This window comes from Vulpes lagopus, chromosome 12 (assembly GCF_018345385.1).
Source record: "Vulpes lagopus strain Blue_001 chromosome 12, ASM1834538v1, whole genome shotgun sequence".
Taxonomy (NCBI): domain Eukaryota; kingdom Metazoa; phylum Chordata; class Mammalia; order Carnivora; family Canidae; genus Vulpes; species Vulpes lagopus.
Window position 1 is genome coordinate 80,424,054 of NC_054835.1, and position 26,392 is coordinate 80,450,445.

Here is a 26,392-nt window from a genome sequence, read left to right on the forward strand (position 1 = left end):
TACCTGGGTCGACAAATCGGTGGAGAAGACCTCCTTAGTAAACTGTAATCCATGTTTGTTCATATAATTACCTTCAGTCTGGAGAGGGGTAAAGGGGAAATTATATATCCTAGTTCATTACTGTCACTAGCCCCTTTTCACAATCTAACATACAAATTTTTCATAGTTCTGAAATTGTATATCCTTATATTTGCAACATTAAATGCACATAAAGAAAGGTATTCTAAGTTAAATGTGGTTTACAAACATATTTGGAATTGTTTACAAATTACAATTTGTAATTTGTATACAATTATACCTGAAAAAGGTATAATTTTCAAACTTTATAAAGAACTTCTGCACTAGAGACCAGTTTTGGACAAGATCCAATCTCGATAGTATGTTACACGAGTGTAGACACCAGGCTTGTTTCGGAGAGCACATTCATCTCCCCAGCTTACAATGCCAGCAAGGAACCAAGTGCCTTTATAATCTGCACCAACCAGAGGTCCACCGGAGTCACCCTAGAGAGAAAAAGGATACATACAATTACTATACTTTAAAGGTGAATACTGCTTATTTTTCTCTTCTGTAATAAAGTCAGGGAGATGCAGAAAAAGGAAAAAAAAAAAACCCTAGATATTTCAATATTGAGTGGAGTCATTCAGTATTTTTTTTTTTTTGTGGCTGGTTTATCTCACTTAACACAGTGTCTTTAAGTTTCACCCATGTTGTAGCATGTGTCAGCATTTCCTTGCTTTTTAAGGACGAATAATACTCAGTTTTATGTATATACAACATTTTGCTTATCCAATTATCCATCAGTGGGCACTTGGGTTGCTTTCATCTTTTGGATTGTGAATAATGCTCCTATGGGTTCAATGTCCAAATATCTATTTGTGCCCCTTCTTTTGAGTATATATCCAGAAGTGGAATTGCTGGATCATATGGTAATCTATTTTTAACTTTTGTGAGGAACCGCCATACTGTTTTCCATAGAGGCTGCACCATTTTACATTCCCACCAATAGTACACAAAGCTTATTTTACAATTTTTAAAAATCTAGTGCCCTCCCTCTGAATCTAATCTCTTAGTTTCAAATTCATGGAGTAAATGGAGAATAATAGATAGCAATCTCTCCATTTCTTGTCCTGTCTCTTTTGACTTCCTAGCTCATCTGCATCAGTCCACACCTGTATTCATACTCCTTGTCAGCTAAATGGAGATACTTAGTTCTTTCTAAGGCTAATCCCTCCACCTGCGCTCTGGATCAAGGACACTGTTCTATCAATAATCTTCTCTTGTTTGTTTTTCCTAATATGCCTTCATTTTCTCCACTGTCTTTCCCCACCAGGCATATACATTGTTTTTTCCAGTTTTGCCCATCCAAAAAAAATGACAGCCTTTCTGATCTTAAGACCTCTTCTATTGCTCTAATTATTTTCCTTTCATAGCTAAGTGGCTTGAAAGGCTATCAGATTTCTTCTGAAGTAGAAGTTTATATTGAAATTTTCATTTCCTGGTCTTATTTTTCTTCTAAATGGTTTTTCTTTCTACCAAAGAACCTTCTAAACTTCTTATTTTTCTGATCTTTCTTATCTCTTCCTGTTAGCCCCTTAAAAGCATTTATACCAGAGTTCTATCACTTAGGTGCTTATTTTATATACTGTATCTGAGCAATTTCTATCAGTGCTCCTGAATTTAACTACCACCACAGGATGATGATAACTTTCAGATATATATCTACGGCCAGAACTCTTTCTTGAGCTCAAGGTTTTTATTTCTAATGGCACATTGGACATATATACCTGGATATTTCACAGGCACTTCAAATTTAGCACACTCCAAACTTCATTCTCCACAAAACTTCCTTTTCTCCTGTACATCTTCTCTCCAGTTGCTCAGGGAGAAACATGGAATTTAGCATGTATTCCTTCTTTTCCCTCATCCTTAATTCTAATCACTCCTGCAGTCTTGTCTACCTGTCTTGTCTCTTCATTCCTAATGTGTCTTAGTTGAAGCCCTTATTACCTTTTTTAGGATCTTTTAATAGTTCTCAATATCTCTAACTTACTTGCTTCCAGTCCATCTTCCACTCTACGTGTATTGGATTTGGCAATTATATTGTCATTAGTAATCTTAGCTAAAATACTTACACTGATCTGATAGGGCAAAAGTCTGTAAGCAGTGGGTTAGAGAGTAAATAAGTTGAGACTATGGAACACTGATGGTAAACTATTCTGTAGAGATTTGACCAAGAAGGGAAAAAGAAAGATAAAGTAGGATGTACTAAAGTAGAGACCTAATAATACTTATAGGAATGTGGAAGAGTCCATTGGAGTGGGACAGTTTGGAAAATATGGAAGAAAGTTCAAAGTAATGTAAAGTTCAAATATTTGTGTAGACAGAGAGTGGGTGAAGAATACAGACAAAAGATTAGGTTTGAAGAGTAGAAGTAATTAATTTGTTTGTCCTGAGCCTGGAGGGTGAAGATAAGGACAGAAAAGAAATTAAAGGATCTCTCATGACTTTTTTCATTTCTTTTTTCTAGTTAGTATGATGAAATGTCATATGTTAAGGAGTGTAAGGGCATATAGGATCACATTCAAACAATGCAATGAAAGGCTGACATAGACTACAAAGGAGGTATTAAATAATTCTATAGTGTGTTAAGGACCCAGCTGTGATATATATGACACCAGTTTACAAGGCTATCAGATTTCTTCTAGTTGTGCTCAGGAGCTCACACATAGGAGTCAATAAAATAATCATATTGCTCTGTGGCTGGAGATTATTTAGCATAGGTGTGGGGAAGTAGAAGATGGTGAAGTCACTGAGGGTACTGTCAATGGAGTGGTTGAAATAATAACACCTCGAGGCTGCATAGGGTTAGAAGAGAGTCATGGTGCTAAAGGTGATGGATAGAGAAAATTGAGAGAAACTAGGATTTAAACTTGTCATAACTTGGAAGAATAAGGTTAGTGGGGCAGTTGGAAGGATGGGAATCTGTAATTGGAGATGATAATTATGTATTGTAAGTACTTGTTTGTTCGTCTTCTAACTCTAGAGTACGGGGATAATGCTTTATTCACTTTTAACTCCTCTGCACTCAGCACAGCGTCTGGTATGGAGTAGTCCATTAAAATGAATGAATTAAAAAAAAAGGGTCTTTCTGGATTTACCACTGATTCTGCTTGCCTAGATAACTGCAGTAGTACTTTTGTTAACTCTGAGACTATTGCTTATAAATAGCACCAGAGGTGTTTGAAGCATATTAAGCATAGGAAAGGCAGCTTAGTGGAGCATTCACTATGTATACGCTCTATAGCACAGTGTGCTCTGCTGAAGTCTGAGTTCTACTACTTAATACCTGTGAGTTTAAACAATTTATTTGATCTCCTTGTCTCAAGTTTCTTCATCTGAGAAATAGGACTTACAATAGTATAAACGTATGCCACAGGATGATCATAGCTTAAATAAATTAATATTTGTAAAGAGCTTAAAACAGTGCCTACCACATGGAGATGCTATACAAGCATTGTTAAGTCAACAAATTATTTAGAGTGTTGGAATCACCCAAAAGAAGAAAGCTCCATGATCATTAGGTTTGGTGTTGGATTCAGTTGAGTGCTTCTCAGTGAAGGAGGACCAATCTAACTACTAAAGTTGCCAATATTCCATTCATCTCTTTATTGCTTATTCCAGATTTAGTCTCTTCCCCACTCCTACGTCATGACAGCTTCTTGTAACAGTAAGAGCAGTTTAGCCCTGTAGTATTTTAATTTAATAACTATCTTATTAAATAAAAAATTTCTTCTTTTGAGAAAATTGAACAAATAGACTGGAGTTAAAACACACAAAAAAAATCTTGAAAATGGAATAGGCAGATTTACCTGGCAGGCATCCACACTTCCCTCCAGGAACCCGGCACACAACATTCCAGGTGTGATCACACCACTGTATACCTCTTCACTGTTGCAGGTTTTATTATCTATAATCTTCACTAATCCTTTTTGGAGTATATTAGGACTTGTTCCTAAAGGAAGAAAATTATATAATTTTTGCTAAAGTTAATATTGATATCTCTGTCTAGGCTTATTAGTACCTAACACTATGTACAATTTTCAAATCAATGTAAAACATCCATTTAGTTTTGTCTCCTTTCTTAGTCACAAAGCAGATTACATGTATGCCTTAGAAAACAAAATGTAAAATTCATATTCCAGAAGCATATATTTTATAATCATTCTAAGATTTTCTGCCGTTACTGTAATTCTGAATCTTATAATTAATTTTAGATTTTTTCTTGCTTTCAGATGCTTTTATGAACATAAATTGCCACTAAATCTTTACATCATTAAGGTCATGGGATGCACATATTTAAATGATTTTTGCTTAGGTATTGCCTTGTCACTTAGGGCTACTCATTTCTCCCCATCAGAAATGTCCAATCTTCTGTAGTCCTTTTTATGTTTTTATTTTTATTTTATTATTTTATTTTTTTGTAGTCCTTTTTAATTGTTTGCTATGGTACTTACCTGCACAAAACATGCTGTGTAATGTACTTATTTATTATATTTCATGGTTATTGTCTTCGTTTTGCTAAAAATGTAAGCTTCATGAGGACAGGAATATTTGCCTCTTTTATTCATTAAAATATCCAAACCATGCATACTGGTGTTTGGAATAAAGGTGGTAATCAAGATAAATGTTTATTGAATGAATGAATGAATAAAATAGAGGAAAATGAATTACTGCTTCAAATAATGCATTTCTATAAAAACTGCCATTGTTAAGGGAAATTATGGCAAAAGTTCTATGAAATTGTAGTTTCTGTATGAATGTAGTTGAGGATATTTTTCCATCCATTGCACATTATCTTCTTTGAAATGATCCAGAGAGAGTATCTCTCAGGTTTAGTTGTGATTTGGAATGTTTTTTTTTAACTCTTAAAACTCAAATTCAAACAATGTAATGAAGGAAGGTTAGGAACTCACCATCAGACTTTAATGTTCCCCATCCAGTGACCACCACATCTGAATTGGGTGGGAATGTATAAGTAGCTTCTGGAAGACATGCTCTTCGGATGTTGCTTGTATATAATACTGGCGAGGACAGATGTACAACAGCGATGTCATTATCATGTGCAGGATAATGGTAGTTTTCATGAATTATAATATCCTTGATACTTCGCTGTGTTTGTGGGTCACTTAAAAGAAGTCCAAAACTAACACTCCATTCTTTGGGATCACTGGCTCTAAGGAAAATAGATTTATTTATTAAAAGTCCTATATTTCAGAGTTGTAGGAATTAATATATGTTTTCAAACAATTAGGTATGTATTGAATACCCATAGTGCATTTAACATACAAAAGCAAAGCTGTATGTAAAAGAAAAAATAAAAACAACACAAATAGACTGAATAATTCAGTAAGCTATATTTTTATTTTTTCAATAAGCTATATTTTAAAAAACAAGCCATGGGAACTAATTTTATCTGACTAGAAAGGCTCAAGAGTATTTAGAAAGATAAATATGATAAGACAAGAAAGTAAGACTAAATAAAAAGTGGGCAAGATTATGGGACAGAGTAAACTTATGGAAGTAGCCTAAATTCTCTATTACCATTAAAAGCTATGAAGAGGAAGATGCTTCTGATTTTTACTATAATTTGTTAATGAAGGATTTTTGTATTAAGCCCTGAAAAATAGTGCTGTTAGAACATTTCAAAGTCTTAAGTTTAAAGGGGATTTTTATTTAAAAATAAAACCAGTAAGTGCTACATAAAGCCAATAGAAATTTAAAAAAGGGTAAAAATAAACCAAACATTTGGTGCACTCCTTTAAAGAATTAATAATTTCAAGTAGGGCTATAATATATATGGGGTGATGCAAGATGAATTCATACACCTGTGATTAAATAAATAAGACCAGATAAAATAATGATGAGAAAGAAATAGAAGGCCGGTGTTCAGTTTAGGATTTATTGTTTCTTTATAAAATTGAATTAAGTCTAGCTTAGTGATTCTCAGCTGAGGGCTATTTTGTCCTCCAGGAGACATCTGGCAATAACTGGAGACATTTTTGGTGGTCAATCCTGGGGGGATGCTACTGGCATTTGGTGGATAGGGGCCAGGGATGTTCCTAAATATCCTATAATGCCTGGGATAGCCATCCCAAAACAAAGAATCATTTGGACCACATATAATAGTGCCACTGTTGACAGACCCTCTTCTAGCCTAAATATATCTTCTTTTTAAAACTGATTCATTGAGTGATTTTGAGAGTATACTCCACAATACTGAACAGTTGGAGGCATAGTTGTATGGCCATATTCTTTTTGTTTTGTTTTGAATTTAAAACATTTATTTAAACTCAATAGACAACATATAGTACACCATTAGTTTCAGATGTATGTCCATATTCTTGAAAGATATGTTTCAGACTTTTGGTACATGAGTAGCTTTGAGGCTTTATGTAGTCCAAAGCTTACTTTATAAAACAATGAGCAGCAGTGACAAGCCAGCTGTTACTAATCAGAGTGGCTCCACATCGGTGGACACTGTTCTGTTGAAGGCTAGCTTGCCAAGGCCATTCCCCTTCCTGGGCATCCATACCCCCTGCTATCTTGTTGCCAGAAGGAGTTATTGTCCGTTGTCCACAACCTGCTCAAAATAGAATTCATTAGCATATAATGATATTGATATTGCCTATGCATGCATTGCTATAGTAAACAAACTCTCATAATAAGATTGACTGAGGAAAAGCCCACAGTCTAACTGAGGACATGAGATTTCCTGAGAATTCATTCAAATTAGATTGACATCTTCCTCCTCCATCCTCATCAGTTACATATACTCTCTGTGTATCTGTATGGCCTTGCTATGATCTGTTATAAGAACCAAGTGAAATGAAATGTTTGCATTTGGAAGATAAGAATTGCTATCCAGTTACTAAGTTGTATATAGAAATGTGTGCTTTTAATTTTGTGAGCAGTTGTTTAAAGCAGTGATTGCTCTGAAACATTCATAAGAGAGGGTGAATGGCTGTGAATGTCAATGAGATGTTGACAAGAGAGAGTAAACAGAAACGTGTTTGCATTCAAGTTAAATCCACAATATCTGGCTAAAAGGAATAACACATGAAGAGAGCCAAACTTTTCCCAAAGTAAAATGCTTCTCTGCATCAGGACTGTGCTCTAGTGTCAATTTATTTTTTAAAAAAGATTTAATTTATTTATTCATGAGACATACTGAAAGAGAGGCAGAGACACAGGCAGAGGGAGAAGCGGGCTCCCTGCGGGGAACCTGATGTGGAACTTGATCCCCGGACCCCGGATCATGACCGGAGTCAAAGGCAGACACTCAACCACTGAGCCACCCATGTGTCCCTCTAGTGTCAATTTAGATCCAGAGAAACTGGATTCTTTAAATTTTTAAAGCAAATCTGTAGTAATAGTACAACTTTACTTTTATTTTGTCTCTTTCTGATTCTCTTGATTATGTCATCTTACTCTAACAAAAGCACTGAGCTCGTTAAAGATTTGTGGTATCTTTTACTAGAGATTGTCAGCCTCATTAATCAAACTTTTTAGGGGGCAGGAACCATATCTTTTAAAATATATATATTTCTAGGACCTATCATAGAGAACTTACCACCTATAAGGAACTCAATAAATATTTGTAGAAATGAAGTCTATGTCATATAACTCACAAGATATTTTGAAATAAAAATATTTGACTTCAAGACCCCTTTCTGTAATGGGTGTGTTCCATAATATTTAGAGAATGAGAAACACTTGCCATAATCAATGCAGTGGGCATAGATGAAAGCAGTGGTTCTCAATCAGGGACAATTTTGCACTCCACCCCTAATCCCAAGAGAAATTTATCAATATCTGGAAATATTTTTAGTTGTCATAATTTATGTGTGGGAGTGCACTACTGGTAGGTAGAGGCCAGGGATGCTGCTAAAAATCCTATAATGCATAGAACTGTTCCTAAAACAAAGAATTATCCAACCCCAAATGCTGATAGTGTTAAGGTTATGGAACTCTGACTTAGAGAAAGGTATTTGTATCAAGAATGAGAACATTTAAATTAATTGGAGAGGGTAGATGGTCAATTGTTTCATAGGGATACTACAAGATATGGTTGAGATACTCTTTCTCGAAGGTGGAAAGGCATCAGGAGGACAGGGGAGGGACATGCAGACTTATAAAAAGGTCTTTGCTAGCCCTCTGAAGTCCTTAAATTTGTATATTGCTTCTGATACTGGATTGTTCTCTTTGATGCAATCTAAACCTCTGATTATTAAGGCATCCTCTTTATAAAAACCACTTAGCTGAAGCAGAGCCTAGGTGGTTGTTATTTTTGAATGAGAGAGTCTCACTTTGACTCACTGACTGTGACGCCCTTTTCTTTTCCTCTTTCTTTCCACTCCCTTATCATGGAATCTTCAGAGGATAAAACAAATAACTCAGAACCCAAAGGTATAATGGTTCTTCCCTATCCTCCCTTTGGTTTGGACAACTCCTAAAGGAAGTTGGCTTTTACTCAACTTGCTTCGGAGAAATAGGAAAACAAAGATGCTTCACCGTGGGCTAGGAGAACCTCCCCTGGGTGATTCTACTTTCCTGTTTGTGCATTTGTTCAGAATTGTAATCTAATTTATATCCATGCCTCAATCTCCATTCTGAGTTCTCATTTACTCATAGTGTTGTGTCTGTTAAGCTTCCAGCTGCCACCTCTGCAGTATTACCTTGTTGTTACCTCTGCTGAAATCTTAATGGCACCTTGTAGCTTTTGTTATTTCAGAAAAGGTCATACGGTAAACTTCAAGAATTTAAGGAATATCATGAAGACTTGATGGTTGACACTTTCTGAAACATCAAAGACTCTACCAAGCTCTTACACCCTCCCTACCCTTCTAACTTCCATCTCATCTCTCATTACTGTACTTTAATATATTTTGTCATGTACCAAACTCCAGTCTTTCTTCAATCCTGTTTGATTTTTCTTGCCTACCATTCCCCTCTCACTTTTTATTTAAAGTACAATTAAAATTTCAAATAGGCCAAGTCAAATTCAGAATATTGATCTGAATGGTTGCTTAGTTCAGATGCACAGATTGGCTGATCTCTTTCTTATTGCCATTTTTACTCCTGTCTTGATTACCTCTCTTCTATGAAACTGACACATTTTTAATTGTGGATTTTGATTGTATCCATACTAAAATTTCCAATTGGAATGATTGACTTAAAAATGTCCTATTAAGTAGCTTGAGGATTGTTCAGTCAAAATACATTCAGAGAGCAAAATAATCTAACACAGTTTTGTGCTTAAGTTTTGCCCAGCTTGCTCAGAAATAACTCTTCTGGTGACTGAAAGGTACTAAGAGCCATCATGGTTGGTGTCACTGGGCCCTGAAGAGTGATTTCCAGCTCCTAATTAGTCTCAATGCCCAGATAAGGGCAGTGCTTCTCTGACAGCCTGCTACAGGTTCTGGCAACCCTGGGGATCAAATTTCCCACAGTGGTTGTAGAGAAAGTGGAAGCAGAGTGTCTTGGTCAGCAAGGAAGCTACTTGCATGTGAGTCCCAGCTCACTAAGGTTGGCTTGCATGATCAGAATTCCATAGTGAGTTCCTAGGCCTAAAGTTTTTATAGGTAGAGTAAAAAAAAATACAACCAACATCTACTGAGTGCTTATTATGAACTGTATACTTTTGTAAGTACCTTACTTGTGCTATCTTCTTATGTCATTGCAACAGCTTGGAACTGAGGGTTTGGGAAACTAACGTTAACCATCCAGTTAGGATGTGTTGGGTCTGGGGCTCAAAACTGATGTGCAGCTGGTTTTAGATCCTAAATTCTTCATTATCACTGCTTGTCCATAGATCCCATCTGTCATTATGCCATGTAATCCTGCGTTTCTCATTTAAAATCAATTTATATCAGTCAATTTAATCAATGATATCAGTCTATTTAAGACCAACCACAGTCACATTTTCACAAATTTCTAAAAGCAGACTTCCCACTATATCCTTATGGGTACCATATTGATTGTCAAGTGGAAGTCTTTTTCTGCCATCCCGGGAATTAAGTTTCACTGGAAAATTACTCTTTGTTAATGAACTTACAAGCATTGAGAAGATTTTCTGCTGTCGGCATTGCAATATCTAAAAGTCAAAAAAAAAAGAAAAAGGAAATATTTACATTTATGAACATATTAATACTAATTATTTCTTTTTGGGGAACACATTATTCTGTAAATGTAATCATTTTATTCATTTTTGATCATATAATTTCTAGTTCATGGATTAGCATAGAGAGAAATAAAATTTTAGTATTCATTCTTCTGTTTATAAAAAAGACTCTCAAGTTCCGCATTATAAGTTGAAAAAGAGGTCTGGGTCCTGGGAAGTACTACAATATATGAAAAATAGTGATCTTTCACTGTATCTTGAATTCAAATCACCAGATGACTCATTTATGCACCACTTTATTTTTTTTTTAAAGATTTTATTTATTTATTCATCATAGACATAGGGGGAGAAAGAGGCAGAGACACAGGCAGAGGCAGAAGCAGGCTCAATGCAAGGAGCCTGATGTGGGACTTGATCCGGGGACTCCAGGATCACGCCCTGGGCCAAAGGCAGGCGCTAAACTGCTGAGCCACCCAGGGATCCCCTATGCACCACTTTAAATAGTCTTCACCAGTAGCTTATCCCAATAACAATGTTGTAACAAATTCTACACAGATTTGGATCCACTTTACTCAGGAGTGATTTGACACATGTCCTTTTCAAGTTAGTGCCTTAGATTTTTCATTTTCTGCCAGAAGGAACCCACTGGACATTCCAAGATGGACAATAGGAAATGTGGGAGTTAACTCTGCTGGAATTGGTGTAAGATGGGAGTCAATAGACAAATGCCTACCCCTTTAGTAATAGAGGAATACAGTTCTAATATAGTACTCAGAAGATCCCATGGGATGGAGCTAGAGTTGCTTCCGATGCTGAAAATTCTTCCTCTCTATTTTATTCATTTTGCTCTACTCTTTCTCAGATCAACTACTACATGAAAGTCTCTGTGTCAGGCTTTGCTTTTTGAGAAACCAGGTTAAGATACTGAAATAACCATTTACCATAACAGATAATGCTAATAAGTAGGAGAGACTATGCACATTATTATATTTAGTGCATTTTTTGGTGTTGAGTGCATTTTGCTACAATTTGATCCTTTTAAAATTAATATCCTTTGTGTGGTTTCAATTATTCAAAACACTCAATTAAGCGTGTCATTTCATCTACCATTTGCTTTGGATAAAAAATTTTTTTACTCTAGTAATAAGGCAGACTTTAGTATTGTCTACCCATTCCTAGACATCTAGGGAGTATTTTAGGCTAAGATTTACAATAGATTGTTTTGCTTTAGGTCCCAAATCCTTGCAGAACTGCAAACCTGTTTAATTCATGATGAAAGTGTGTGGGAAGGTGGACGAGTGAATCACAATTATGTCCCAAATTTCAGATGGAAAGAAATGTAAATATACTAGCCATTTCTATTTAAGAGTTTCTCTTTAAAAATGAATTACTACCTGCTTGATAGTTAAATACTATAAATGCCAATGTAAGTTCATTTTTATTATGCTCTTGTATTTCTATAAATCCAGAAGGGAGTATCCATTTGTATATAATTATAGTTGCACACTTTTACATTAGGTTGCACAACAAATCAGGGAGACAAAAGAATCTTACCAGAAAGTCAGCTTGTTTGAACAAAAAGGTAGGACCAATTAAACTGTCAGATAGACTGAGTAGACATGAGCCAGATTCACTTAAACAGAAAGGTGGCCCATTTCCACCTAATCCTTCAGAGCTGCCTTCCAGCAGCTAATTTTATTTGGACAGGATACCTAAAGAGTTTGATATTGAACTTTGTGTGTTTAGTAAAATATACCAAACCGTAGTAAGAGATTGGGAAATGCTTAAACTCCTGAAAATCAACTGGAAAAATGTCAAATCCTACACCTTACGAGAACTAATTATTTAGAAAACCCTACTATATTCACAGAACCTTCTTTCTTTGAGGTTTCTTTATTGATGTATGATTTGCTAAAGGGAAGAAATGTTTTTGACTTATAATTTGCTTTTAATAGTTGTATAATCCCAGAGCTTAATAGAATAACTATCACTTGGGTTGGAGGAGGACAGACAAGTACAATAAATGGAGAAGTAATTTAAGCTGTCACTCCTTCGGATTGAGTCACTGCTGTGTGGCTCTTTGTGTTTCCTTCCTTTAAATCCCTTGGCTCACACTCAAAGGCTAGAACTCTTATGGATTTACCTGTGAATCAGGAGTCAACTCTGTAACCTAAGATACTGTCTACAATGTAGCGTATAAAGGAAGTGACAAAAAACAATGGCACTGTCTCTGCCAAGGAGGAGATTCCATCAAAGGATAATAAGACAAATCAGTTTTAAAAAACAGCTGAGGAACTGTGCATTGATCTCCTATGGGCCAGGAATAAAAAACGATGGATGTGGACCCTGTCCTCAGTGAACTTGGAGTGTAGTGGGAGAGATGTACAACTAAGTAGTTAATGTAATCCTCTATGATTAGTGCTATGGTATATTTGTGCATAGAAAATTGGATGCACCAAGAAAAATCATGCAGCATAGAAGGGCAGCAGGGGAAATAGGAATAGCTGATGACAAACATTCTTTTGGGAAGGAGTCAATGAAATTTACTGGGGGCAAAATAGGCATGATTCACTCATTGTTGAACGTTAGATTAGGAGAGATGCTTAGATGCTTTCTGAATGGGCTTTTGGATCTATAATTATTTAATGTTTAGTGTCTTTCTGGGATTGTAAAATAAGAAATGCAAATTTGGATATGCTCATAAAAGCATATCCAGCGACTCTTTTCTTCCTTAAAAAATATCTGAAACATAAGAATGATGAAAACTAAGCTGTATGATTCTGAAGTATAAGGAAGATTTTTACAGTAGCAGTAGATAAATTTATAACATAAATTTTGCATAGAGCATGGGCTTTAACTTAGTGAATTTATTACTTAGGTGAATTTATTACTTTATGTGAGTCCAAATGTTAAATAAATTGATTAATCCTACTTTTCAGATAGTTTTCCTAGGGTTCTAGCATTAAAAATATAGAGGAGATTAGCTGATTCACTTTTGGAGTTTTTTATGGGATCTTTAAAGATTTTCATGTGTTAGGTTTGAGAAAATTTTAAAAATAAATAAATGTACATAGACTTTCTGAATAAGGTTACTACTATAAAATTGTTTTGTAACACAGGAAATATCATCTTCCACCTTGGAAGTTTATTTATAATGTTTTCACCACCCCGATCCCCTCCAAAAAGGAGCATTAATATGACTGGTCTGAATTAAAACACAAAGGAACAGAGCACGGACTTGGATTGTGGTTGAACAAAAACTGATTCTTCACACACTACAGGTTTGGATTAATCACCTGACTGCATACGTAGCTTTAGCAAATGCGTTTCTTTATGTTTCTAATTAGACTGAAAATTATGTCTATGGTTAGACATAACATATCTGTCATTCCTCAGAGTGATGTAGATTAGTTTTTTTTACAGCACGTATCTCCAATATGCTATTTTGTCCCTGAAGATGAAATTTAAAAAATATTTTAAGACTTAATTAACTATAACAAATACATCTTTTAATAAAATGCTTTAGGGCAGCCCCGGTGGCGCAGCGGTTTAGTGCCGCCTGCAGCCCGGGGTGTGATCCTGGAGACCCTGGATCGAGTCCCACATCGGGCTCCCTGCAGGGAGCCTGCTTCTCCCTCTGCCTGTGTCTCTGCCTCTCTCTTCGCTCTCTCTGAATGAATAAATAAATAAATCTTAAAATAAAATAAAATGTTTTAATAAAATTAATAAATTTTAAAATTAATGATATCTTTAAAATTAATTAAACCTAATAGTCAATTGTATATGCGGGTGGTAGCTTTTAAAAAAATATTATTTATTCATGAGAGACACAGAGAGAGAGGCAGAGACACAGGCAGAGGGAGAAGCAGGTTCCCCGCAAGGAGCTTGATACAGGAATCCGGGATCACGACCTGAGCTGAAGGCAGATGCCCCACTGCTGAGCCACCCAGGTGTCCCTGCAGGTGGTAGTTTTTAAGGTAGAACTGTGCTCCAATTTTTTTTAATCTTTTTTTTTTTTTTTTGCATTGCACTTTTTTAATTGCACAGGTTGTTTTAAATAAATGGAGAAAGCACTGTAACCAGAGCACTGTTCCTCTCTTACACTAGCAGGGAAAGATTCCATCAAGTATTTACATAGTAAATTTTCATAGTTATACAAAAGATTCTTGATTTTTACTTGAAGTGTACATGAGGGAAATGAGCCCCTTTAGATAGGTGTTCTCTGCTTGCAGAAGCAAACTAAAGGACCTAAAATTGGAGGCCAGCTTGGGATGCCAAGACGAGGGAAAAGAAATATTAAAGGCCCACTCAAATTTCATGTCTAAGACACTTGTCCAATGATGCTTACATAAGAATTTTAGGCCAGACTACTGCCCTTAAGATACAGGTACCACTTCAAAAGCTGTAATTCTGGATTATAGTAATATATCTGAGTACCTAGCACTGCTAGATGACAAAAGACAATACTTGAGGTGACCTATAAGATTTGAACAGACAAATACTTTAGAAGAATCCCCTAGGACCGTATACCCTCTACTTTGGCTTTTTTAAACGAAGCACAGGCTTCTCTGCTATCTTCAGGCAGTATAATGGTCAAGGGAAAGGGTAACAGCACTGATCATTCCTTAGACACTAATCAGCTGGGGAAAGAGTTCATTGGCAAAAGGGTCCTCCCAAGAAGGGTCTACACCAAGCAGTGAGGACATGTCGTTGAAGGGAGAAAGGGACCCCTTATATCCACAGTCACTATAAGCATCCAGTAGAGAAGATGGCTTCAGGCAGTGGCTGGATGAAAGTAGATCTGAGGTGCCCAGCTCTGGAACGGAGTCATCTTCTATAAGTTCTTCCTTCCCTGAGACAGTGAATTCAGGGAGATCTTTCTCTGAAGGGCTGAAAGGTGCTTCCTCAATTTTCACTACCGCATTAGCTTGGGTCTCCGACTCAGAGGGTATCTCTAAGACTAGGGGCTTGGTATATTCGTGGTCAGAAGGAATAAGTTCATTAATGGCTTCCAGCTTGGCTGATGAGGTCCCCAGTGATGGAGAAGGGGAAGCCGGTAAGGAGCTGGGTCCTTCTGGGTGGACCCCTGGACGCTGCTCCAGGCTGTAGACTCTGGGGAAGGATGTCTGAAGGACATGGCTGGACCCAAGTTGAACAGAATGCCCAACAGGGTATCAGACTGAGTCTGAAGAGTCAATGCTGTCAGGATCCATGGGGGGATGCTCTGGGGGTGGGGGGTGCACCTGCTGCGGCCTCACTCTGTTCCCCTGGGCCTGGGTCTCCATCCCCAACCGCTGTCCTGACTCCTGGCTCTCAACTACAAGGCCATGAGGTTTCTCTTGTGAAAGCTGATTTTCTAGCAAAAGTTTTTGGTTCTTTTCTTCCAAATCTACCACTTGCTGTTCCAGCTCCCTCATTCGAGCTTTCTTGCGGTCTCTGGCAGGCTGGGCTGCTGCTCTTTCCTGCGCAGCACCTCCTCCTGGGGCTCAGGTGCATAAGGCTGGCGGCCCTGCAGGCGGCCTCCGGGAGGGCCCAGCGCGGCCGGTGGGGCGGGGGGCTGCGGGGGGCCGCGGGGGGCTGCGGGCTCGCCCCACAGAAGCAGCACTTTGGGGGGCTCAGCGGCCGGGCTCTGCGCGGCTGCCACCACCACCATTGCTCTACAGTGTCACCAATTTTTTAAAATTTTCATGCAGATTTCAAGAAATGTGAAGAATGCAAATTTATTTGGATGTTATTCTATATTTAGGCATCATCGATCTTAAGCCTTTAAGCAGTACAAAAGGCTCCTAAAATGGAGAGAGGACAAACATGTCCTGAAGAATGCATTTAGATAGTTGGTACAGGGAGCAGTGGACAGTGTGAGTAATGGCATCTGTCTTAGGCTTTTGGAATGACATGCTTGTGTTTCTAAGGGGCCCTTTTGAGGACAAATATTGGATAGAAGGTTAATATGTACGATTAGCACTTTCACTTAGAAAAGTTTCTAGTTTGGTTCTCTCTGGGGCCTAGGCATCTTGTGAAGGTCAGCACTTCGATGGCTTGGCCCTGGGGTAACACCCAGCGGAGAATACTTTGGGGACGGATTTCTTTCAGTTCATATCCATTGCTTTCCTTAAGAAATATATGAAGCTACTTCTTAGCTCTGTCTTCTCAGATAATTTTTTAAGAAGATTTTATTTAGCCATTTGCCTGAGAGAGAGAGCGAGAGAGCACAAGGAGAGGAGTGGAAGAGGGAGAAGCAGATCCCCCACTAAGCAGGGAGCAGGTGAGGCCTGATCCCGGGACCCTGGGATCATGACCTGAACAGAAGGCAGATGCTTAACCAACAGAGCCATCCAGGCGCCCCTTCTCAGACAATTTCTTAATTTCATGTTCTCTGTCAGTTTGCACATAGTAGTTTTTGATGCAAAATAACCATCACCTTGTAATAATTTTGTTCATCCTGAACAAATTAAAAGTTTTTCTCTGGAATTTACCTAAGTTGCTTGTTTAAAATGTATTTTTTCTACAGTAAAATAATTCTTCTGGCAACTGTGCATATTTAAAAAAACAGAAAAATAAAAATATTCAGGCATTAGTTAATGGACCCAATGATAACCATAAGAGAACTTGTAGACTTATTTTATGCAATACTTATGAGTAAAGCCATGAAAATTACATGGTTTTTGAAGTTGCACAAGTAACCTGTCATTGAACACAAACCACAACTATTCTTTTCTTACTCAGAACACGTAGGACTCCTGTGTGTTTCTTCAGACATTTTACATAAGAGACAAAGAATGTAGAAGGCACAAAGAATGGAAAAACTGGTTAGGAAAAAATTCTGAAATCTCTAAGTTTAAATTTCTTCCTGACTCAAGTTGACAGACTGAGTAAAGACATTTCTTTTTTTTTAAAGAGAGCTATTCATATTTTGAATGACTTTTTTTTTGGTCCCTTATTGACTTTTTCCTTAGATGAGCTTTAATAAAAGCTCTTGGATGCACAACTTATCAGTAACAAAAATCACTTTAAGGGGAAAAAACATTAAAACTGGCATCTAGTATATGGTATTTTCAGCTATTTAATGTGTACTGCAATAAGAGAAGCAGGCAAGAGTCATACAGAATTCATCAGTAATGTAAAAAGAAGAATCAAAGTGGTTTTGCCTGATAGTTTCAGTACCTTTCCAATCTTATATTAAGTGTTTGTGATTGTCAAAAGATTTTAACATCAAGAAAAAATCTCAACCTAACTTTGCATCTCAAGGAACTAGAAGAAGAACAAAGTTACCATGAGGAAAGAAATAATAAGTGTCAGAGAAGAAATAAGTAAAATAGAGATAAATCATAGAAAAGATCAGTGAAGCTAAGAGCTGGTTCTTTGAAAAGAGAAACAAAAATGACAAAGCTTTAGTTAGACTCACTAAGAAATAAGAGGGATATTTCAAATAAATAAAATCAGAAGTGAAAGAGATGTTATAACTGATACCCAGAAATACAGAGAATCCTAAGCTACTATGAGCAATTATATTGCCAACAATTTAACAATTTAGAAGAAATAGATAAATCTCTAGAAACATACAACCTACCCAGACTGAATCATCAGATTACAAAATCTGAACAGACTAATTACTGCTAAAGAGATTCAGTCAGTAAACAAAAAGCCCCCAACAAAAAAAAAGTATAGAAACAGATGGCTTCACTGGTGAATTCTATCAAACATTTATAGGAGAATTAATACCAATTCTTTTCAGACTTTTCCAAAAGGTAGAAGATGAGGGAACACCCCAAACTCATGAAGTCAGTATTAACCTGACACCAAACAAAGAAGGATGTCATGAGAAAAAAAAAAATATATATATATAGGTCAATGTCTCTGATGAACAAGGATGCAAAAATCCTCATAAAATATTAGCAAACTGCATTCAACAATGGCTTAAAAGAATCATACATCATGATTAAGTGGGATTTATCCTAGGGGTGCAAGGTTTGTTCAATATCTGCAAATCAATCAATGTGGGGTGGGGGGAGTTGGGCAAAATGGGAGAAGTGAGTCTAAAGGGGGTTATTTTCCACTTATAAAATACATAAGCTATGTACATGGGGATGTAATGTACAGCATCGTGACTATCATTAATACCATATTGCATTTTTGAAACTTCCTAAGAGAACAGAACTTAAAAGTTCTCATGACAAGAAAATGTTTTATTTTTTATTTATTTTTTTAAGAAAATGTTTTAAATAAATATTTATGGTGACAGTTGTTAACTAGAGTGATTGTGGTGTTCATTTGGCAATATATACAGATATTGAATCGTTATGTTGTACACCTGAAATGAATGTAATTAATGTTGCATATCAATTATACTTCAGTAGAAAAGATTTTAGTCTGCTGGAATGGAAGATAAAATATCATTATTATATTATGGTAGGAGTAACTCCATAGTGCTAGACTTTTAGTCTTAAAAATATTGCCAAGCTTCTCAAAGACATTTAAAAAACTCATGCTGGGCGCCTGAGTGGCTCAGTGGTTGAGCACCTGCCTTTGGCTCGGGTCGTGATCCCCGGGTCCTGGGATTGAGTCCTGCATCGGGCTCCCTGAGAGGAGCCTGCTTCTCCCTCTGCCTGTGTCTCTGCCTCTCTCTCTGTGTCTCTCATGAATAAATAATAAAATCTTTTAAAAAAAACCTCATGCTATGACCCATTTAAATAATATTTGTTACAACAGTAACCCAGAAATCTAGGAACATAAGAGATAAAGAGCCAAACTTATCAGGATGTCTAATATCTAATCCCAAGAAATGTGTATGTAAGTATAATTTTTAAAAAAATTTTATTATAATAGCAGACTCAGATGCATTTGTAATAAATAATATTTGTGTACCCTTTTCCAAATTTCCCCCAAAGGTAATAATAGCTCTTAGAGATGTAAAGACATCTTCAAAACTATTGTAAAATATCAAAACCAGGATATTGACATTGATGCTGTCAAATACAAAACATTTCCATCACCACAAGACTTTGTCGTGTTGGGCAGCCCGGGTGGCTCAGCGGTTTAGCGCCGCCTTCAGCCCAGGGCCTGATCCTGGAGACCTGGGATCGAGTCCGTCAGGCTCCCTGCATGGAGCCTGCTTCTCCCTCTGCCTGTGTCTCTGCCTCTCTCTCTCTGTGTCTCCCATGAATGAATGAATAAATAAAATCTTAAAAAAAAAGAATTTGTCATGTTGCTCTTTAATAGTCACAACTACTTATTTCCAATCCTACTCCCACCTTAATCCTTGGTACCCACTAATCTGTTCTCCCTTTCTATAATTTTGTCATTTCAAGAATGTTATATATTCATATAAATAGAATCATACAGTATGTAATTTTCTGGATTGGCTTCTTTCACTCAGTGGAATTTTCTAGAGATTCATCCAAGTTCTTTTATTACTGAGTAGTATTCCATGATATGATGTGCTCAAGTTTGTTTAACCCTTAACTTCTTGAAGGATATCTGGATTGTTTTAAGTTTTTGGCTATTAGGAATAAAGCTGCTTTAGAGATCATGTATACATTTTTGGATGAACACAACCATCATTTGTCTGGGGTAATGCCTAGGAGTGGAATTAATGGGTTTTATGGCTTTTGCATTTTTAATTAAAAAAATACCACCCCCCCCCCAAGAAACCCCAACCAAACTGTTCTCCAGAATGGATGTACCATTTTAAATCCCCAGAAGTATAGTATGGATGATTCAATTCCTCCATATCTTTGCCAGCATTTGGTTTTGCCATCATTTAAAATTTTTTAAGCCATTCCTGTAAATGTAGCAATATCTTATTGTAGTTTTAAGTTGTATTTCTCTAATTGCTAATGATATTGAACACCTATTCAAGTGCTTATTTGCTATCTGTATACTCTTTTTGGTTAAATATCTCTTCACATCTTTTGCCTGTTTTTTTTTTAAAAGATTTTATTTATTTATTAATGAGAGACACACACACACAGAGGCAGAGACATAGGCAGAGGGAGAAGCAGGCTCCATGCAGGAGCCCAGTGTGGGACTCGATCCTTGGACTCCAGGATCATGCCCTGGGCTGAAGGCAGGGGCTAAACCACTGAGCCACCCAGGCATCCCATGCCTGTTTTCTAAATTGATTGATTTTTTTTTTTTTTTACTGGTTTTGAGAGTTATCTCTATATTTTAGATACTAGTCCTTTGTAAGTGGTGTAAAATTTTTTTTCCAGTCTGTAGCTTGTCTTTCTATCCTCTTAACAGTAATTTTATCTGGAAATGTATATTCTAGTACTCAAAATGTAAGCTAATCATCTATATTCTACTATGTCTCTCTTGTCTGCTATTTTATATGAAGTTATCATGCCACTAATTCCTCAAACTTAAAACTTGAATATTGTATTCAATTCCTCTCACTGTTATGCCTCACACCATTTAAGTTCTGTCAATTCTATAAATATAATCTCTCTGATATATGTCACTATTTCTAGTATTATTATTTTTTTTTTAAAGATTTTATTTATTTATTCATGAGAGACACACAGAGAGAGGCAGAGTCGGACCCTGGGATCACAACCTGAGCCCAAGGCAGATGCTCAACCACTGAGCCACCCAGGCATCCCATCTAGTATTATTTTCAATTCTTCACATTTGCACCATTTTCTTTTTTAACCAATCTCTCTGCTTAAAAACTCTCCCCTCTAGCTCATTTTATGCAATACTATCAAATAAAATTTTAGAAAGCAAAACTTTGGCCTTGTATTTTTTGTAATTTAATGGACTTTAACAGACCCTACCAAAGTGTAAACTCTTGAACTTAAAACTCACCACTCTTATAACTCATTCAGGCTGGGCATAAGAAGTGTAATGGCCCCAAAGGCTTAGGTTCTTAGGAAATGATAAAAAGCTAGAACAAACCTGAGGGTGAAAGGGACATTAGTCTAGCTATATGTACAGTTAATACCTATAGTAAGAGTACAGTAAGTACTCTTAGGAGTATGTGAGGCAAGTAGGCTGTCTGAAAGCCCATAGCAAATTTGAGATTGTTTGGGCTTGATGGTGACTGGCTGTGTACTCTTGCAGGTTATATTAGAGTTCTCTAGAGAAACAGAAGTATTTGTTTATTTATTTATTCATTCATTCATTTATGTTTTATGAGGAATTGGCTCAGAAGCAATTATGAAGGCTGAGAAGTCCTCTGATCTGCCCTCTGTAAGCTGTAGACCCATAAAGCCAGTGGTATAACTCCAGTTCAAATCCAAAGGCCTGAGAAATGGATTGCCAATGGTGTGAATTCCTGTACCAGGGGAGGAGAAAACCAATGTTCTAGCTCAACAATCAGGCAGAAAGAGAGAATTTACCCTTTCTGTATCTTTTTATCCTATTTAGGCCTTTAATGGGTTGGATTATGCCCCCACACACAATGGGGAAGGCAATCAGGTTTACTCAGTCCATTAATTCAAATGTTAATATCTTCCGGAAACATCCTCACAGATATACCCAGAAGTAATATCTAACCAGCTATCTAACCATCCTGTGGTTCAGTCAAGTTGCCACATAAAATTAATCACACAGATCTATCCAACTTCAGATGGATAATGTTGGATATCAGTTAGGACAGTAATGTCTGTGTTCCAGGCATGTCTAATACATAGTTGTATTATTTAATAATGTGCATGTCAAACTCAAAGCTTGAGGCTGCATTTTTAAAATCCTTAAATATTATTTTAAATAAATATCTAGCTTTACTGGAAGACATTTTGAAATACCAACAGGAATAATGCTCCAAATCTTTTAGGAGACTTGGCAACATTTTCTCTGGAATAAAGTCAAGAATCAGGAAACAATGGTGTCTGAGGAGTCAAAAGTTATATAAAAAGTTAACTCACTAGAGCTTATTTAATTAAGTAATGAGGTCCTAGACACCCTCATTCAAAGGCTATTTACTTTTTCCAATTTTTATGTATAAATTACTATGAAATATTTAAAAGAAATTTGGAGAAGGTAGAAGAAAGAACACAGAAAACAGAAGTGATAGCAAGAATTCTGCTTGACATTGAAGTATGAGAAAGAAATAAAATAAAAAGAACAAACATAAGAGCTGAAAACCCTAAATATTAGGATCATTTATTGAGGGCACCAATAATCCTACATTTCCCTAAGGGAACTACAATACCCATTATATATTAATGAATGTCCATAGCGATGCCAGAAAAGTAGGTGTTGAATTTGAGAAAGGTTTTTGAAAAAAAAATGTTTTAAAGAGACTTTCGCTATTTGTCAAAAAAGTAAAATATAAATAAATAAATAAATAAATAAATAAATAAATAAATAAAACCTTAAAAAAAGGGGGGGGCATCTGGGTGGCTCAATGAGTTAAGCATCTTCCTTTGGCTCAGGTCATGATCTTGGAGTCCTGGATGGAGCACCATGTTGGACTCTCTGCTCAACAGGGAGTCTGCTTCTCTCTCTCCCCTTCTCTCTCTCCCTCTCCCTGTCCTGCTCATGCTCACTCTTTCTCTATCTCTTGACTAAATAAAAATTTAAAAATAAAGTATTTGGAAAATTTGCCTATTTAGAAGAGTTACTTCCAAGGTATTTTGAATGGTCAAGGTCTTACACTAAGAATATTCTAAGAAACTATTTGCTGATAAAACAGGTTTATAGAGCATTGATTCTTTGTTAAGAAAGGACACTCTGGGCAATCCTATGCTTTTAGAAAATGTCCTCTAGGATTAAAGAATCATTAAAGAATGATTGGTTCCTTAAAAGCATAGTAGAAGTGAAGCCATGCATTATCTCAGGATCAAGCCACGTGAAAGAATGTGTTCTACTAACATCATCATCCATATCTCAGTGCTTGCCAGCTGCTCCCAAATGAGTGGTAGGACAGAGCTTCATTCTTCCTCTTGTAACACTCTTAATAATGGGTTAGGATCGTCATCCTTGTATATAGAGTTCTGTGTTCTTATTCTTTCTATTACTTCCACATAATTTGAGTTTTTACTTGAACAAATATGATTTAGCATAAGTATTTAAAATATTTCTCATACTTATTCAATAGATAGCTAAGTGTACCAGTATATATACAAGGCATCTTTGTGTAGGAAATGATTATTATTTTTCTATATACTCATTAAAATTATGAGCATTCTACTTTATAAGGTGTTTCAGTTAAAACTCTACTTAGCTTATGAGGCATTTTTTCACTTTTACAAGGAATGACTTCAGTTTTTCCTTCCAGAACTTTTAGGAGAGCCACCATGTAGTCATCCTTGCAGTCCTGTAGTTGGTGCATCTAGTCTAGTGTTACATTTTTTTCTTAGCTCTTGGAGTGATAGTTTATGACAGTCAGTGTCAAGTGCATCATGCTGTGAGGTCAACTTGTTTGGTGAGATATAATTTGCATTGTTTTACTTGTTCTTTCTTTGTATGCATTAAAATTTAAATTGCATAAACATTAGGTATTATATGTATGTTCTGTTTCGGTCATTAAAATATGAAATAACAAGATCATGTGAGTAATCATACTATAAAATAAGTAATAAAGGAAAATTGACTATGTTAGCCAATTTTAAATATTGAGGTTATCATCTCTATTTTTTTTTTTTAGATTTTATTTATTTACTTGAGAGAGAAAAAGAGCACGAGTTGGGGAGGTGTGTTAAGGGAAGAGGCAGAGGGAGGAGCAGACTCCCGCTGTAGGGAGCCTGACTGAGGGCTCCATCCCAGGACCCTGACATCATGACCTGGTCAGGAGGCAGACACTTAACTGACTGAACCACACAGGTGCCCCTATCATCTCTATTTTAAGGGAATGTGATGTCAATTAAGTGCAAGTAAACAGAAATTCAGAGATTTGGGAATGCATAAAAATTTTTCCCATTGAAGTCAATGGTATTAAGTTAAGGAACTTGCCTTAGGAGAGTTTAGAATTGGTGGAAAAAACGTGGCTATCTAACTAAAGAATGCACTCCATAAATACTGGTTGTTAGTACCTTGGAAAGTAGTAGATGTAATTTTTCATGGAATTCAGGAATGACTGGAAAATTAAACGTTGTGTTCATGGGTATTAATAATTGAAGCATTCTTTGCATCCTAAATCTGGGAGTGGCAATGTCTATTAGTAGCATACTTGCGATCATTCATTTCACAAGCTGATGACAGTATTAGGTCCAATCCACATTACACTGTTTATACTAGATAAGCTTAAAATATATTTGTGTAATAGTCATACTGCTTGTGTTTTTCATATACACTAAATCAGTGTAAGCTTAAATATATATCTGCGTATATGTATTTATTTATTTTATAGGCTTTTTGCTGAGAGGGACAATATTCTTTTTCTCTTAAATTTCCCTACAGTACCTAGTACCTTGTTTGTTCAAGTACTTCATAACTGTTGATAATTGTTAATATTGCATAATATTTGATTTCAACTCCTCTCAGCAATTCTTTAAGTTAGATATGGATTTACATGCTTTCTTCATTGATGTTAACACTGAGGTCAGAGTTTAAAAGATTTTGATCTGCAACGATTGACTTCAGATTTAAAAGAAGAAGCCAGATATTTTTTTACACTGGAATTTTAAAAGTTGCATCTTAAGTAGATTTTTAGTGCAGCTCTCAGTTCTAAACTGATTCATGAAGTAGTGTTGAGAATGTACTCAAAATCAGAACATACGGCTTAAAGAATCAGGTTTGCCCGAGACTTTATTTTATGACTTAGAGTGAATTTTATTTCATTGACTCTTCTTTACCTACAAATAAGGCTACCAGACCAGAGATTGCTAAGGTCTTTTTCAACTTTAAGTTCTTCTAAATGCCCACAGTGCAATAAATAATGCACTTTTCATGAATTTAATTTGGACCAGAAATCAGTAACCCATTTTCACTATTCCTGATTTTGCCACTGATCTGGAATAAATAACTTAACCTGCATGACAGTTATAGAGAATTCAAATTCTAAGTGGAAATCCTGTGAGATTTATCCTTTTAGTCATGATGATAGATGGCAAACTATTTTTTTTAAAAAAATCAGCCAATATCCTTTTTAGATACTCATTCCAATATCATTTGGTATGTGCATAAGAAAAAGAAATGAATTTCCTATTAGCATAAGCAAAAAATGGGAAGTGAGAATTTTATCCAAATTTCCTGGCCCAAAGTCAGTATTCAGTCAGTATTTATTTGATAAATGAAAAAATAAATTAAGCCAATAATTATTTAGTATTATTACTAAGAATTACATAAAGCAGTTTTCCTGGGGTAGGTGTAATTATCAAGTACTGAAACATTGATGGGCACTTAAGTTGATTAACTTATTATTTCTGCAAAAACAGTACTTTTCATCCCTTGATTCAACTACCACTGATGTACTTCATCCTTGGGGCTTGTAACATTTTTACATTGGGCTATTGCCCTGCCTTGAATCTATATATCAAAGGCACATAGATATGTTCCCTAAGATTCCATTGGTGTGCAGTGAATATTCAAGAATACAGTTACCAGAAGAATAACCATGATCTCTGGCAAAATACTCTTACAAAGTATATATATAGAAGAAAATCTATCTTGGTTACTGTTTTTTTGGTCTCTACGTTAGACACTGCACTAAGGGCTTTAGATGTGTGTGTTCATTTTTCTTTTTTTTCAGAAAAAACACTTCTACTATAAAGTATATCAATCATGATCTCCTTTATAAAGGTGAAAAAGTGGGATCCCTGGGTGGCGCAGCGGTTTGGCGCCTGCCTTTGGCCCAGGGCGTGATCCTGGAGACCCGGGATCGAATCCCACATCAGGCTCCGGGTGCATGGAGCCTGCTTCTCCCTCCGCCTATGTCTCTGCCTCTCTCTCTCTCTCTCTCTCTGTGACTATCATAAATAAATAAAAATTAAAAAAAAAAGGTGAAAAAGTTAAAGCTCTGTCAGATGAAGTAATTTGTTTTTGGTGGGGGTTTAGGGGTAGGGGGATATGGAGTTGCCCCTACTGCACTAGTACTTTGAAGTGTGGGGAAAGTACTTGGGAAAAGGACAATGACCCCCCCTCCCCCCCACATCCATAGTGAAGTTTCTGACTCCTCATCCATAGTGAAGTCTAAGTTTGGGGGAGAAGATTTGGGCGGCCTACTGATAAAAATAATAGCATATACACATATATAAAGTTGACTTGCAAATATATAATCCATAGGACATACATTTTTACTGTTTTTTTTCTCTGAAAACTAATTAA

At 36.3% G+C, this 26,392-nt stretch overlaps 1 protein-coding gene and 1 pseudogene across 1 annotated transcript in view; both read right to left on the minus strand.

Annotated features, from left to right (window-relative positions):
* Positions 1-341: 341 nt before the first annotated feature.
* The window catches only part of LOC121474207 (transmembrane protease serine 11C-like), a 54,647-nt gene continuing 28,596 nt past the window's right edge, over positions 342-26,392 (minus strand). The window contains exons 6-10 of the mRNA XM_041727115.1: positions 10,118-10,156; positions 6,472-6,643; positions 4,977-5,236; positions 3,873-4,015; positions 342-503 (exon numbers count right to left, since the gene is read on the minus strand). Coding sequence (XP_041583049.1) covers positions 342-503; positions 3,873-4,015; positions 4,977-5,236; positions 6,472-6,643; positions 10,118-10,156 — 776 coding nt within the window. The remainder of the gene's footprint in view (positions 504-3,872; positions 4,016-4,976; positions 5,237-6,471; positions 6,644-10,117; positions 10,157-26,392) is intronic.
* Positions 14,712-15,836, minus strand: LOC121474208 (annotated as a pseudogene).